A 15493-nucleotide genomic window follows, 5' to 3' on the forward strand; every position below is an offset into this window, starting at 1 on the left:
GGCAACTATCAAAGGTTTGTTCATGAAGCCATCCAGTTATATAAACATAGACATAATTTAAACCGAGAAGATGGATGCAAATTGAACAATCATTGGAAGTATGTTATTAACCAGGTAATGCCTTAACTGGTTGTGGTTGTTTCCATCGTACCTGCCGTTTACTAGTAAATTTTTATTTTTTTCCCTCCGTGTCCCACACTAAGCTTCCCATTTCTAGCCTCGCCCACTTACCCCCCCCCCCCAGCCTCATGTCCTCTTCCCCTAGCGCTCACGCAGCCCCCCCCCCTCTCTCTCTCCCCCCTTGCCTCCCCCCTTTCTTACCTATATAACTTCTTGCCACGGCAGCTCTCTAGCCTACTTCAGCATTTTCTTGCTGTGGTTGTTCCACCTGATGAAGATTGCTTGTGTTGCGATTGAGACGTCGTGATTTATGTTATTTTATTTCTACCTACGTGACTTTACCGAAAGAACCAAAGAGTATGTATCCCCCCTTATTTAATAAATGCTTGAGAAAAATTGCTTTGTTTCACGTTGTTTCGATATTCGTCGTTGCACCTTTCAGAAAAGCATCCCCGATGCTTTTGCTGTCTGCAAGATATGCCCGGAGATTATACAGTGAGGGAAAAAAGTATTTGATCCCCTGCTGATTTTGTACGTTTGCCCACTGACAAAGAAATGATCAGTCTATAATTTTAATGGTAGGTTCATTTGAACAGTGAGAGACAGAATAACAACCAAAAAATCCAGAAAAACGCATGTAAAAAATGTTATAAATTGATTTGCATATTAATGAGGGAAATAAGTATTTGACCCCCTCTCAATTAGAAAGATTTCTGGCTCCCAGGTGTCTTTTATACAGGTAACGAGCTGAGATTAGGAGCACACTCTTAAAGGGAGTACTCCTAATCTCTGCTTGTTACCTGTATAAAAGACATGTCAACAGAAGCAATCAATCAATCACATTCCAAACTCTCCACTATGGCCAAGACCAAAGAGCTCTTCAAGGCTGGAATGGGCTACATGACCATTGCCAAACAGCTTGGTGAGAAGGTGACAACAGTTGGTGCGATTATTCGCAAATGGAAGAAACACAAAATAACTGTCAATCTCCCTCGGCTTGGGGCTCCATGCAAGATCTCACCTCGTGGGGTTGCAATGATCATGAGAACGGTGAGGAATCAGCCCAGAACTACACGGGAGGATCTTGTCAATGATCTTAAGGCAGCTGGGACCATAGTCACCAAGAAAACAATTGGTAACACACTATGCCTTGAAGGACTGAAATCCTGCAGCACCCGCAAGGTCCCCCTGCTCAAGAAAGCATATATACATGCCCGTCTGAAGTTTGCCAATGTACATCTGAATGATTCAGAGGACAACTGGGTGAAAGTGTTGTGGTCAGATGAGACCAAAATGGAGCTCTTTGGCATCAACTCAACTTACCGTGTTTAGAGGAGGAGGAATGCTGCCTATGACCCCAAGAACACCATCCCCACCGTCAAACATGGAGGTGGAAACATTATGCTTTGGGGGTGTTTTTCTGCTAAGGGGACAGGACAACTTCACCACATCAAAGGGACGATGGACGGGGCCATGTACCGTTAAATTTTGGGTGAGAACACAGGCATTGAAAATGGGTCGTGGATGGGTATTCCAGCATGACAATGACCCAAAACACACGGCCAAGGCAACAAAGGAGTGGCTCAAGAAGAAGCACATTAAGGTCCTGGAGTGGCCTAGCCAATCTTCAGAGCTTAATCCCATAGAAAATCTGTGGAGGGAGCAGAAGGTTCGACTTGCCAAACGTCAGCCTCGAAACCTTAATGACTCGGAGGAGATCTGCAAAGAGAAGTGGGACAAAATCCCTCCTGATATGTGTGCAAACCTGGTGGCCAACTACAAGAAACGTCTGACCTCTGTGATTGCCAACAAGGGTTTTGCCACCATTTTTGACATGCGTTTTTCTGGATTTTTTTATTGTTATTCTGTCTCTCACTGTTCAAATAAACCTACCATTAAAATTATAGACTGATCATTTCTCTGTCAGTGGGAAAACGTACAAAATCAGCAGGGGATCAAATACTTTTTTCCCTCACTGTATATGTGCTTTCTTGAGCAGGGGGACCTTGCGGGCGCTGCAGGATTTCAGTCCTTCACGGCATAGTGTGTTACCAATTGTTTTCTTGGTGACTATGGTCCCAGCTGCTTTGAGATCATTGACAAGATCCTCCCGTGTAGTTCTGGGCTGATTCCTCACCGTTCTCATTATCATTGCAACTCCACGAGGTGAGATCTTGCATAGAGCCCCAGGCCGAGGGAGATTGACAGTTCTTTTGTGTTTCTTCCATTTGCGAATAATCGCACCAACTGTTGTCACCTTCTCACCAAGCTGCTTGGCAATGATCTTGTAGCCCATTCCAGTCTTGTGTAGGTCTAAAATATTGTCCCTGACAACCTTGGAGAGATCTTTGGTCTTGGCCATGGTGGAGAGTTTGGAATCTGATTGATTGCTTCTGTGGACAGGTGTCTTTTATACAGGTAACAAGCTGAGATTAGGAGCACTCCCTTTAAGAGTGTGCTCCTAATCTCAGCTCGTTACCTGTATAAAAGACACTTGGGAGCCAGAAATCTTTCTGATTGAGAGGGGGTCAAATACTTATTTCCCTCATTAAAATGCAAATATAATTTATAACATTTTTGACATGCGTTTTTCTGGATTTTTTGTTATTATTCTGTCTCTCACTGTTCAAATAAACCTACCATTAAAATTATAGACTGATCATTTCTTTGTCAGTGGGCAAACGTACAAAATCAACAGGGGACCAAATACTTTTTTCCCTCACTGTAACACCTGTTATGCATGTTGGTCACCCATCCAAACACTATCCAGGCTCAAACTTGCTGAGCTTCCCAGGTCTTTTTAAGACTGGCCATATTCCAGGCGATTTGGTCAGAGGTTAAGGCCTCTGAAGAGGGCCAATGTTTTTATTGTCGCTGGTGTCAGCTAGATTTTACTTACACTGAGGGTCAGCGTAGAGGTTAACGTACTAGGTCAGCATTAGTATTAACCCTCTAATAACAAGATGTTGGTTAAGCGAGTCAATGAGGTTGACACGACAGAATAGCCGTTAGTTGAGTCTTAACACAGCGGCACGGTTTGGTTATCGCTCACGTTGAACCGCAGACCAGGTCTAAGGTCACGCTTGCATTAACACGAGTGTGGATAATTCTTGGGGGCATTGTTCAGAATGAAGGTCAACCTTAGGGGAACCACTTGGCGAGCGCCAAGGTCAAGTGGTCATGAACGCGAGTTTCAGGGTTAACCACTTGCACTGGGGTTAAGTTTTTAAGTTACCTTCGAGATTAAATCCTCTGTCAGCCTACTAGGTTACATCTCTATTAACGTTGGTACCTTACAAGTGGTTTTGTGGATTAAAGAATGTGGCTGAGGCTCATTCCCAAGTCCATTTTACAATTAGGTTGGAAGTCATCACACACCCGAGTCACTCGAAAAGGTGTCTTTTGAGATAGCCCTAGGAGTCGTCGGGGTAAGTTACCTCCGAGTTCAAGTCCTGAGTTATCTCTGAATTTACATATCTATTAATACCGGGTTCTTTGAGGTGGGGTATTTGGGGTTAATGTTCAAATTTTACTTAGGTCAACACCAATTTTCGGTCTCCTTTAACAGGGAGGTGGTGGGAGTCCGGGTCTCTCGCCGCCGCTGTCTGTGGTGCTGAATGCCACGACCGCGTTCCCAGGACCACAAACCACACCACTTTCATCTCCGCCTCCCTAATCCGAGCCCATGGGGCGAGCGGCTAAGCCGGGGAGACGATGTTACTTAACGAGGGCAGGGGGGCAGGTGGAAGAGGTTGGAGCAAGCCATTACATTACGGCCTTAATGCAGCTTCGTAACCTGTAGCCCTCAAAAGTAAAAAAAAACTACCTGACAATATAACTGCATCTAGCAGTAATTAAACAATAAAAACTATGAATCGATAAACATGAAAGGATCAGTCAATTCAGGCATAAAAATCTATTATTACGATTCACTATCCTTTAATGCAACCGTGCATTTAAGAATCGGTTATATATGTGCAAATTATGCATCATATTGATGATTAAGAAAGTGGAATGGGTAGGACAGCATCGCTGGGAGTGATGGCGCCAATGGATGACACTAGTGACGGAATAGCGGCCGGAGCAGAGAACACATCCAAGATGAAGACCAACGTGGAAAATGGGAGCGGTGAAAATTCAGCTCATATGCAGGAAGCAATGAGATGTATGATAGTAGCACTGGACCATGGGGCATGGCGACAGCGTAGGTAGATCTTCATCCAGCAGTGGATAGACAATGGCTCATGATAACGATGATGACCATATGAAAATGCAACATTTACACGAATGGAGCGGGCGAGACGATTCAACCGAGACGGGAGATAGCAGTTAAACAACAATGGCACAAACGAGAGAAAGATTCGCATCGGTTGTTGAATCGAAACAATAACGGAGGAAGCGCGATAATTCACAGAATTCATGGGGGATGGGGGCAGGAAAGGGGACTCGTGTAACGCCAAGGAAAACCTAAATATTAAAACTATCGTTTTTAAGCAACTGTAGTCACCCACAACTCCCGTGTAGCACCTTAGAGGAGCGGCTTCTCGGGTGGAGGAGGGGTGGCAGGGCGGAGAGTGGTTAAATGGTTACGTTAAGGGCGCCGCATTTGCTGGGTAAATGCAGTACAGTGCGCAGACCTGACACAAGAGCGGGAGTTGTAATGTCCCAAGAAGACTTACAGATTTCCTAGGAGAGCAGTAGCTGCCTCCTTCTCAACAAGAGGCTGATGCTGGGAAAACCACGACAGGTGGCCACCTCAACAGGCACTGACAGCCAAGTGAGGGTTCAAACGTCAGGGAAAGTGATGTGAATTCAGTGAGCCAGGCGAGATGAATGTGAAGTCAAATTACTTGGGGATACTGTCACACAAATCACTAACGACTCAATACGTTTGTCAATAATGCTGCCTTAAGAGGACACATGTAATAAGCAACTTTTTGGGCAATCGCAATTTGGACAATATAGGACAGATGTGCTATGAAGAAGGACCATTGCTTGACACATCGGATATTATATACAGATACTAGCTTATGTACCCGGCGTTGCCCGGGCCAAAAAAATATTTTAAAACTACTCTTAAAAATCTTAACAGCAGTGCGTACTGACTGTGGTGGTACCTGATATCACTACAGTAGTACATGCTGACTCTATAGCAGTATTTATCGACTCTATAGCACAAAGTACTCACCTGACAGAGTGGCGTGGTGAGGCCTAGTCCCGTGCAGAGCCTCCGGCCTCGCCTAGATTGTCCAGCCAGCCAAGGTGGCACCTTGGCAGGCTGGGGCTGGGCTGCTATCCCTGACCGCCCCCCCCCCCCAGTCACGATCTCCCCGGCTGCTCTGCAGTAATATCTATGGCCTATAGTGGTAGCATCTAGCGACTGTATATATTAGTAACTGCACGCATAGGGATGGGGGAGACATCACACGGTGAAGATTTAAGCTCAGCGTTTAGTGTATTTTTAAAGCGTTTTTAACGTGAAAGAAAATGTCCCCCTCACTCCCACCGAAGGCGTGCGACTTGGCATGGGCTGTCCCCCCACCAAAGGTGCGTGAGTTGGTATGGTCTTGCACGTGCCATAAATAAAAAAATAAAGCGCAAAAAATCGCTAATTAAATCTATGAAAAGTTGACGGAAGTGAAAAAGGAATAGCGCTTGCTCACGGTGGGACTTACGGCGTGGTACCTGGCTATTTTATAGTTAACATAAACCCCACCGTTGGAGAGCCAAATCCTTCGCAAACACAAAGCCACAAACCGACAGACAATTTTTGACTTTTATTTATATAGATTATTTGTAAGGCAGTGTTCTAGAGGAATGTGTTTAGTTTCTGAATATAAAGTTGTTAAGCCAAGGTGGGATGGACTTTGATTCAAGTGAAGGGCAGATGAAAGGCAGAGAAAAGCCAGGTGAGAGACAGGCGAGAGTGATGAGATGAGAGTGACACAGGTGAGGAGGACAGGTTCTAGAGATAGAAGAGATGGACAAGGTGAGAGAGAGACAGATGAGAAAGAAAGGTAAAAGAGACAGGTGCGAGGGACAAGGTGAAAGGAAGGGACAAGGTGAAAGGAAGGGACAAGGTTAGGAGAGCAACAGGTGATCGCGACAAGTGATAGGGACAAGGTGAGAGGAAGGGACAATGGGAAGAAGAAGAGAGAAAAGTGAGAGCAACAGGTGAGAGAGAGGTAGGCGAGAGGGAGAGGCTGCCGAGGGGTGCGCTCGCCTCCTGCGGGAGCCTCTGAGCTCTGTGCTTTCCGCCCCCCCGTGCTGACGCAGCCGCTCTCTACATTTATCGCTGGTTTACGAAACTGCGAGCAAGACGCTCGCGTTAAGGGTGCGCGGGCTTGCGATACGTGAGTCGTCGAGTGACCTGTGCATCAGAGATGGGAGACAGAGATTTTTGCAGCCAGGCTCCACGATTGTGAAATTGGCCTTCCCTGGCCCATTATGGAATCTGAGTCTGTTACACTTTTGAAATTGTGTCTTACACCTGCTTTTACAGGCTTTCTCTATCACTTAAACTACATGTAAAGGGATTTGAGGCCTTGCGGGAATTATGCTATACAGAACCGAATTTATTATTATAAGACAAAGATCCCCCATGTAGGCTATGAAGGCCGGCACACCACACGAGGGGGTGGGTGGCCAAAACCACGCTCGGCGGCCGCCTTTGTCTCTCCAGTGGTGATGTTTACACACTGTGTCGGGTACTAATTTGTACACGTACACACACGTGTGTACATCCCTATGCCTCACGTCTATGCAGCGGTCATAAATCACCGCTGGGTAATCCCACATCAACGGTCTATGAACAAATCATCCGAGGGATTCACCCGATCTCGTCAGATCTCAGGAGCTAAGAAGGGGTTGAGTCTCGATAAGCGCTTGCACGGACGACCACCACTTACAGGAGGTGTCTCGTACATTGGCTGCTAACATTGTCACAGTGATGGAAAAAACAACTGTTGGACTGTACTTCTATGGTCACAGTCGCCTTCACCAACCTGCAGTGACCGGCGTGGCGTGAAGCGTGGCCATGTGAACTACAACGGAAACTTGAGCCATAAGAGGGGGCGATGGTGATACATGAAGTGGCGTTAAGAGCATGCGGTACAATCCCTCTATCAATGCTCTGCGTGATGAGCGCAATGCGCTACGAACCCGGCAACCCGAGTTCGACTCTCGCTCAAAACAGACGACGGTGACATCAGCACTGTGGGGAGACAGAAGGCGTCCTGGGTTGGCCATCCCATCACCTCGTGGTGTCATGACGGCCTTAATAGGTGCTCGCGAACATCACTTGCCGCAACAGTCTGTTAAGGCTATACGGGTATCTTTGTTTTTGTGTGACAAAGTCAACAACAACAACGGGTCCTTGCGTCCTGACGTCACAAACATCTACCTTGGCCGTATGTATTGGGTCAGTGGTTCATAACATGGGGTCTACGCACCCCCTGGGGGTGCGAGATGCCCTTTCTGAGGGTGGAAGACATGCCAGAATTTTCATTGAAAACACAAATTAAGGACGGGCGCGTAAGTACAACTACTTTGTTATTAACATTAAACATTTGTTTAATGATTGTGAACCAAATGGGTGCAGGCTGCAGTCAGCCAGGTTTGAAGCGTTCTTAATGCAAATACTCCAGAGAGGAATCGTGATACATTCGAGTGATGACCCTGCACGTCAAAATGAATAACATCTCTTTGTCAACGCACTACTAGATCAAGGCCCTTTGTCGGTATACGGGGGAACGGGGGAGGGGGGGTGTTTGACCACACAGCACAGAGATCACTCGCTGTTAGTCGTGGCCAGGATTGAACTCGGGGTTTGCTTGGTTCGTAGTAGCAGTGTGTTAACTGCTGCGCCACCACTTCCAGATAGATATATGTACACACTCCTTGACGCTTTTCCTGTGCATTCAAACGGTTGGTAAATAGTCACAACGACGTCACTAGAGTGTCATAAGGGGCCATCCATTTAGTACGTACGCAAAAATCTGTCAAAACTTGACCCCTCCCTCCCTCCATGTACACACGTGTACTTTTTACACCCCCCCCCACCCCACGCAGAAACGATCAAGGATTCATAATAATGTGTTTAAGCAAAACGATAGTCCACCGCCAGACTATTTAGGCCAATGTAGACAAATTATTATTATCGAGGCTGCACCCCCCCACCCCGTTTCCGATGCATACGTACATTGTCAGTAGACCCCCCATACGCAAGCGTACGCATTTGGGTTAACCCCCCCTCCCCCTCCATGCGTACGTACTAAATGGATGGCCCATAACGACGCTCCTGTCCGTAACTTTAAAGTTCCCGTCTCATTAGCAAAGCTTAGAACTCGCGTTGGGCAGCAGTGACACGGACGCCAACGATAATAACCCATTTAACACGTAGCGGGCTTTCGTGACCAATATTATCCATAAGGTTTTTTTCTTGGGTTAGATCACGTAAATACAGGGTGTTTTAAAAACAGATCCAATTTAAAAGCAGTATATTTCACGATGGCAACATGTTACAATTACACAAAAAGTTACAAACGGTTTAATGAGTTATGACGTTTTACTAACCATTTTATAAATGCTCTATGTGCCCTCCACCTGCTGTACGGACAACATCGAGACGATAGTATAATTCGTCCCAAACGCCTCTCAAAGTGTATTCTTCCACTTAAGTCACCGCTGCCGTGATTCTGTTTTTGAGGTCATCCAGATTAGTCGCTAATGGTGGCACAAAAACACCACGGTCCTTGGCGTATCCCCACAAGCTAAAGTCGCAGGGTGTGGTAATGTCTGGGGATCTTGGGGGCCAAGAGTGTAGCGCCAAGTCTTGGGGTCCCGTGCGACCTGTCCAACGGTGAGGCAGTGTTGTCTTGCGAAGGACTGATGCTAGGGGCTGTTTGTGCGCTGGGAGAGGCATCTAGCGGTAATCAATTGAAACTCTATGCCCCGCCCTTTCAAGTGGTAAGAGTTTAATTCATGGACGGTTGATGGTTGCAGAGATATAGCGATTTCAAATCGGGTCCATATTTGTTATACACCGTGTATAAATGTCGTTAAACACTCTATTTAAGACCGAAACAAGAGGAGGATTTCTCCACAACTCTGGCCGTTGCCTGATGAGACTGGTTGTTGTTGTAATTACCGGCGAAACGTCACGGTACTCGAATTGTAAATGTTGTAGTGGGTTTACTCTCCAAGACACAATCGGTGTGCTAAACTAGTAAGTAATTGGCACGTTTTGTTTACGTGACAAACCTTACTGATTGGCTGTGTCGGGTGGTGGCGGGTTTAACGACACATTTATATTTACGCGATCTGACCCAAAAAATCCCTCTATTATGGAAGATAAACATCGTTTGATTTTAACGAGTGGTGGGAGGGGGCATGAAATGAATGGCGAGTGGTGGGGGGCACCCTGAACATGGCTCCCTATCTTTCTGTGTGCCGCTTTTGTTTTCAAACGGAGTAGCTGACCACAGAGTACAATGACCCGAAACGTCAATTGGTCAGCAACACACAAATAGCTCAGCCGAAGTTACAATAAGAGTTGACGTGTCTGTTGAATTCAGCAAGGATATTGCCAGGGTGTGGGGACAGAGACGATGGGAATTCCAAAGTGGACATCTGTGAAAAAAAAGCTTGATAGCTCATCAGATTCCTCCAGTATAAATACAAATATTATATCGAAGCGGAAAAGGAGTGTTGCGACTTGCAGTGTCGGGGATGAGCACAGTACGGATGATCCAGTGGGTGAATTAGTGGTTGTGTGGGGAGTGGTAGCGCAGTGGTAATCTCACTGCGCTCCGAACCTGCCAACCCAAGTTTGATTCCCACTCACAGCCAACATCGATGACAGATATCTAAACCGGTCCCGGGCCTCCCCGAGGTCAATTAGCCCCAAATGAGTGCCCGGTGCAGTGTTTAAACGTCATCACTGGGGAAACAAAAGCGGCAGAGCGTGATGCTGGCCACTCCACCACTCCGTCTCCGTGTGCCGTGCCGGCCTTCAGAGGTGCTCGCTAACAGCACTTGCCCCAACAGTATGTTAATGCTATACGGGGGATCTTTGTCCTTGTTTTTTTGTTGGGTGGGTGGTTGGCCGAGTCGGTAAGTGGGTAGGCGACTGGTTGAACAGGTGGGTGAGTGAGTAGGTGAGTGAGTAGGTGAATGGTTGAACAGGTGGGTGAGTAGGTGAACGAGTAGGTGAATGGTTGAACAGGTGGGCGAGTGAGTAGGTGAGCGAGTAGGTGAATGGTTGTACAAGTGGATGAGTGAGTAGGTGAATGGTTGAGTAGATGAATGGTTGAACAGGTGGGTGAGTGAGTGGGTAGGAGGATGAGACGAATAATTGTGGCAGACAGAGTCCTCGACACGGGCGGAGGAGTCAACGAGTGACGTTCCAAGCAACTTCCCCACCAAGTGTCAAGAGAGTCGTGGTCTGCACACGACCATGTGTAACCCCCACAAAACGAGACGTTGCCACGGTTCTCCTGTTCGTGGTGCAAGGGGAGGGTGGCGAGGATCTATTTCGCAGTCACGCGAATAGTCCGGCGGTCCAAAAAAACTTTCAAGTCACGTTAACGAGCTCTCTTTCGACGTGACTAAAAGCTGTTATCTGGTCGTGTGAAGAGCGGTGGCGCAGTGCATAGCGCACCATCGCGTGATGAACGCAACGTGAGTTTGTTTCTCGCCCGACGGCGAACCGAGTGATATCTGAACCGGTCCTGTACTCCCCGCTCCTCCCACTTACCAACCCGGCCTGACCAGCATGGTGAATGGTCGTCTGAAGCGGTGTACCGTGCATTCAGTACGGGACTCTTGATGATCACGCAGCTGAATCCGTTGACCTGGATGGGTTTGGCTTCGTACTGGGCAGTGGGGGGGGGGCGAGCTCTTGACTTTTTTAACTGCAGTTACTGAACATAGGCCCGAAGGCGAATGACACAGCGGCTCACAACAGCACTAATGATTGCAAAAGCAGAGGAGAGCTAACGCGTTTATTGCTTTGCGCAAGGTTATTGAACTTTGAAGAAGAGATGATTGGCGAGAGCTCAAAGACAGACTGGTGCGATGGACCAATGGTTAAAGTAAATATTGTATCCTGCGGTATGGTGGCTGAACAAAGTATAGATGAGACGAGACAATAAATCTAGCAGCAGCGGTACGTGAGTGACAAGGGAGCGACTGGACGCGCAGTAGCGAGTGAACAATCGAGAAAACCGAACTGTGCTTTGCGTCAGAGTCGAGCCCACATAAACTCGGAGCAAGACAGAGTAACTGGAGTTAATCACCAATCAATAGACTCATCACTCAACTGCTCGAACCTGGGACTGAGCTCTCCTCCACTAAGCTGGGCCGTGCCGGTGGGGGCCGTCGTGTACGCGTCTCACTGGCGTTTTTGGGTGGTCAAATATGGGTGTCGTGTGTAGTAGGTAATGTGTGGTCGGGTGCGGGTGGTTGCTCACCTCCATCCGTGTACGTCTCGATGCCATATCCGTCCTGTAGGCCGTTACTCCAGATGCCTTCGTAGCGGGCCACGCTGCTCTGGCTCATGCGCACGCCGTAGCGGCCCTTCACTCCGTGCGTCCACTCGCCGCGGTAAATCCAGCGGCCCTTGCTTTCCACGCCGAGGCCGTGGCGCTTGCCATCGGCCCAGTGGCCCGCGTACGTGTTGCCGCTGGGCCACGTGTACACGCCGGCCACCTCGAAGCCGTGGCTCCACGAGCCGGCGTAGCGGCCCTGGCCCTGCGGCCCCGTGCACACCCCGTGGCCGTGAGCTTTGCCGCTCTCCCAGCCACCACAGAACGCCCCGCCATCGTCAAAATCGAAGCGTCCTCCGCTCATGCATGCGACGCGCTAAGACCCGCAGGGCGCACAACGCTCCTCTGGTTGTGGGGGGGGGGGTAGGGGTGAGTGGAGGGGGGGGCCCTGCGCGGTCAGGAGTATTGAGGGGGGGCCCCCTCTAGGACCCGATTGTGCAGCGAGACGACGAGAAGAGCCACGAGAGGACGAGGGGCACACGGCTCAGCACGGACACTCCTGCAGGACGCGTGCCTCGTGGAGATGGATTCGAGTCCCGCGTTAAGATCCCGGACCGTGAACACGCGCCGCCGCCGCCGCCGCCGCTCCTGGTGCTGCTGATGGTGCCGCTTGTTGGGTCGGAGCGCACAAGCAAGCGAGCCACCGGGAGAGTGGACGAGTGCGTCGAGCACAGGAAAAGCAAGTGCGCACTTGTTGCCAATTTATTCCGGGAAAGGGACGGTCGGCGGCGGCGGCGGAGCGAGACGATCGACTGCCCTCACCGACCCAAAATAAACCGCACCGGCGGGGAGGGAGGGAGGCCCGCGCCGGGTCCCGCTGTGCGCCTGCGCAGCGGCGAAGGCGACGTCGATTCCACCCCCCCCCCCCCCCGATTGCTGCACGCACCGCACAGATGGATTTGCACCCCCGCGCACGCGCCCGGGCCGCATCAGCGCGGTGCGCCGGGCGGCGGAGGGCGAGAAGCAGCAGATGGTGGCGCAGGTGTGATGATGGTGGTGCTGATGGTGTTGTTGACGTGCGGCAGTGACGATGGTAGATGATTGGTGGCGGTGACGACGATGATGGTGGTTGTGATTACGGTGGTGTGGGTTGTGATGATTCTGGCGATGGGAGGAATTATCAGCGCTGCTAGGTTTCAGTCACCGCGTGTGCGTGCCGCGCGCGACATCCCGCGCACAGCATCCCCCACTCCTCGTCACCCACGAGCTGGTACGGAGCCCGGAGAGGGAAGAAGCGGGGGGGGGGGGGGTGCACAGGTTGCTCGGTGGAAGCGCGACACGAGGGCGCCGTGTGCTCTGATCGGAATGAAGATGGGGGTTGCGGGGGGAGGATGGGGAGGGGGTGATGACTGTTGAGAGGCACGCAGCGCCCTCTGCCGGAAGACCCCTCCCCTTGCTGACATCGTCTGCAGGCCTCATTTCCCAAATATGTCCCCTCCGTAAAAAAATAATGAAAGTAATGCTTACAACGTCTCATCAGCCACACGGGCTTTTTGGAGTTCATATTTTCAGCAGTATTGGTGCAACATGAGCAAAACTCTGCAACCCGGCAGTCAGACTTAAACCAATTCTGGTGAACTGACAGATCTTTGTAGGCAATTACCCCCTTCGTTGTGGACAAGAGGCTCTTGGCGTGACTAAATAATATTTAGCCAGGAGAGGCCTACATAGGAGCCAAATTGCCAGCAGAGGTCAGTGGAGTAACATCCATTACCGTATTGCAGTCTATGCTTCCACATCTAAGCTTCCCGCATTCTACAATCTGTGACGTCCAGCGCGGGGAAGTATGGATAACGCTCACAATCCACAAAGCATGGATCTGGATTGCGACGATAGGCCAATGTCATTCATGTATTGGCTTCATGTGGGAGAAAATCGGAGAACCAGGAGAAAATGATCACTTACACAAGGGAATAATGGAAAAAAAAACATTTGCACAGATCTATTCGAGAGGTGTAAAAGACAGCACGTCGATACAACGACCGGCCCACTGAACGAGGAAAGCAGAACGATAAAAAAAAAATTAATGCCTGTGCTGCCATCCCCTGGCTACCTACATCGGTTGGTTGAGTGCAACAGTGTTGGTCGAACTGTGACAAAGTTAGGACTACACTTCCGTGGTTATGAACCGACGAACATTTGCAACGCATTTAAGAGATACATCGTCTTAAATACAAATGGATGAGTCAAGCCATGGGGGTTTTTTAAATGTAAATTAGATTTTCATCAGATGTTATACGGCTATGTCCTCAAGATACTTAACACACCAGGTGCAAGGTTAGGGTAAAGATCTCCCGTATAGCAAAATAAATACTGTTGGGGAAAGTACTGTTAGCAAGCATCTGAAGAAGGCCAGCGCGGTACACGAGTGAATGGGTGGCCAGCACCAAGTCCGGCCGCCTGTCTTCCAAGTGGCGATGTTAAACAATACCACACCGGGGACTCATTTGAGGCTGATTCTACCTAGGGGAGGCTCGGGACCGGTTCAGATAAGTCACTAGTGATGGCCGTGAGCGGGAATCGGGTCGCCGGGTTCGTAGCGTAGTATTTAGGCGCTGCGCCACCGCTCGCCACTGGAGACCACAGGGGCCGTCCATAAATGATGTCACGCGATTTTGGACGATTTTTGATCCCCCACCCCCCCATCGTCGCACGGCGTCACAAAAAGTCAGACCCCCCCCTCAAATATGACGTCACAAAGCTCTGCCCCCCCCCCCCCCCCCAAAAAAACCTGCTTCAAATCGCTTTAAACTATTGTCATTGTAGTGCGTATTTAATGTGCCGCTGCACTCTGTTGCAGAAAACACTTATTGAAAAGTATATTTAACTAAGCAGAACGTGTTATCTATATTTATTTAAAGTTGCGCATTTTGATGTGACGTCACATTTCTCAACCCCCCCCCAGGTGCGTGACGTCATTTATGGACGGCCCCACACACTCACGCTTCCACACTCACCCACTCAATATATCCACTTTCCCACCTCCACTCACTCATTTACCCATCCATCCACGTACCCATCTATTAATCCCCCCGCCATCCGCTCCAACCACGTACTCCCATTCATTCAACGACTCACCCTCTCACCTTAACAACAGCCATTCGCCACTAAGTGGCGGTGACGTCGCCACGGCGTTTGTGCCAGGCCAGGTGCACTCTGAGGCCACGTGAAGTGTCGAAGACTCGCTGACAGATGACGAGACAAACCCACGTGTCAAGCATGGGTTGACTGAGATGGGCAGATGCACCAACTGTGCAAACGTGCTGTATTTTAGTCGCCCAGCGCGCCGCTCGTTGTTGTGGAGGCGACTGCCCCCAATTGGCCAGGAACGTCCTTCATGAGCCTCCTCCATAGAGGCCGCTCTTGACTCCACTGGTACCAGTCTTCGGCAAGTCGACTCAGCTCCACATCTTCCTATACTCGGCCATTTCCTCTCCAGCCCATGTAGCACCCGTTGAGTCCTCTCTATTCGGCTTAACACGCTGCAGGGCATGCGGTGGCTGGGCATGCGGGCTACATGACCCAGCCAACGCAGCCTTTCCCTCCGGAGATCACTGATGGGAATATATCCTATTTCAATGATGTGTGAATTCATCACAATCCATCCTGGCCCTGGATGGATCATAGATTAAACCCAGCCTGAACGTTTTAATCCAGCGCAGATATTCCATTTGGGGAGTTCACGTTTCGCAAGCATGAGAAGAAAGGGCATGTCTGACCGAGAAGACCAGAAGCTCGTGTGGAGCGACAGACCAGGTAGCAGAAGAAAAGATGTCGTTCACCCACTTTCAGCTCCGACACCTTACCCACTCACTTCACACACCCAC

General features: G+C 49.5%; 1 protein-coding gene across 2 annotated transcripts in view; it reads right to left on the reverse strand.

Annotated features, from left to right (window-relative positions):
- Nucleotides 1-14239, reverse strand: part of LOC116945810 (junctophilin-1-like) — an 80635-nt gene extending 66396 nt beyond the window's left edge. For both annotated transcript variants that reach the window (XM_032960349.2, XM_032960348.2), the window contains exon 1: nt 11592-14239. In XM_032960349.2, coding sequence (XP_032816240.2) covers nt 11592-11970 — 379 coding nt within the window. In that variant the 5' untranslated portion in view covers nt 11971-14239. The remainder of the gene's footprint in view (nt 1-11591) is intronic.
- Between the last annotated feature and the right edge of the window lie 1254 nt (nt 14240-15493).

The sequence above is a fragment of the Petromyzon marinus genome, chromosome 25, assembly GCF_048934315.1.
Source record: "Petromyzon marinus isolate PM22_M1 ecotype Great Lakes invasive population chromosome 25, UKy_Petmar_22M1.pri1.0, whole genome shotgun sequence".
Lineage (NCBI taxonomy): Eukaryota > Metazoa > Chordata > Hyperoartia > Petromyzontiformes > Petromyzontidae > Petromyzon > Petromyzon marinus.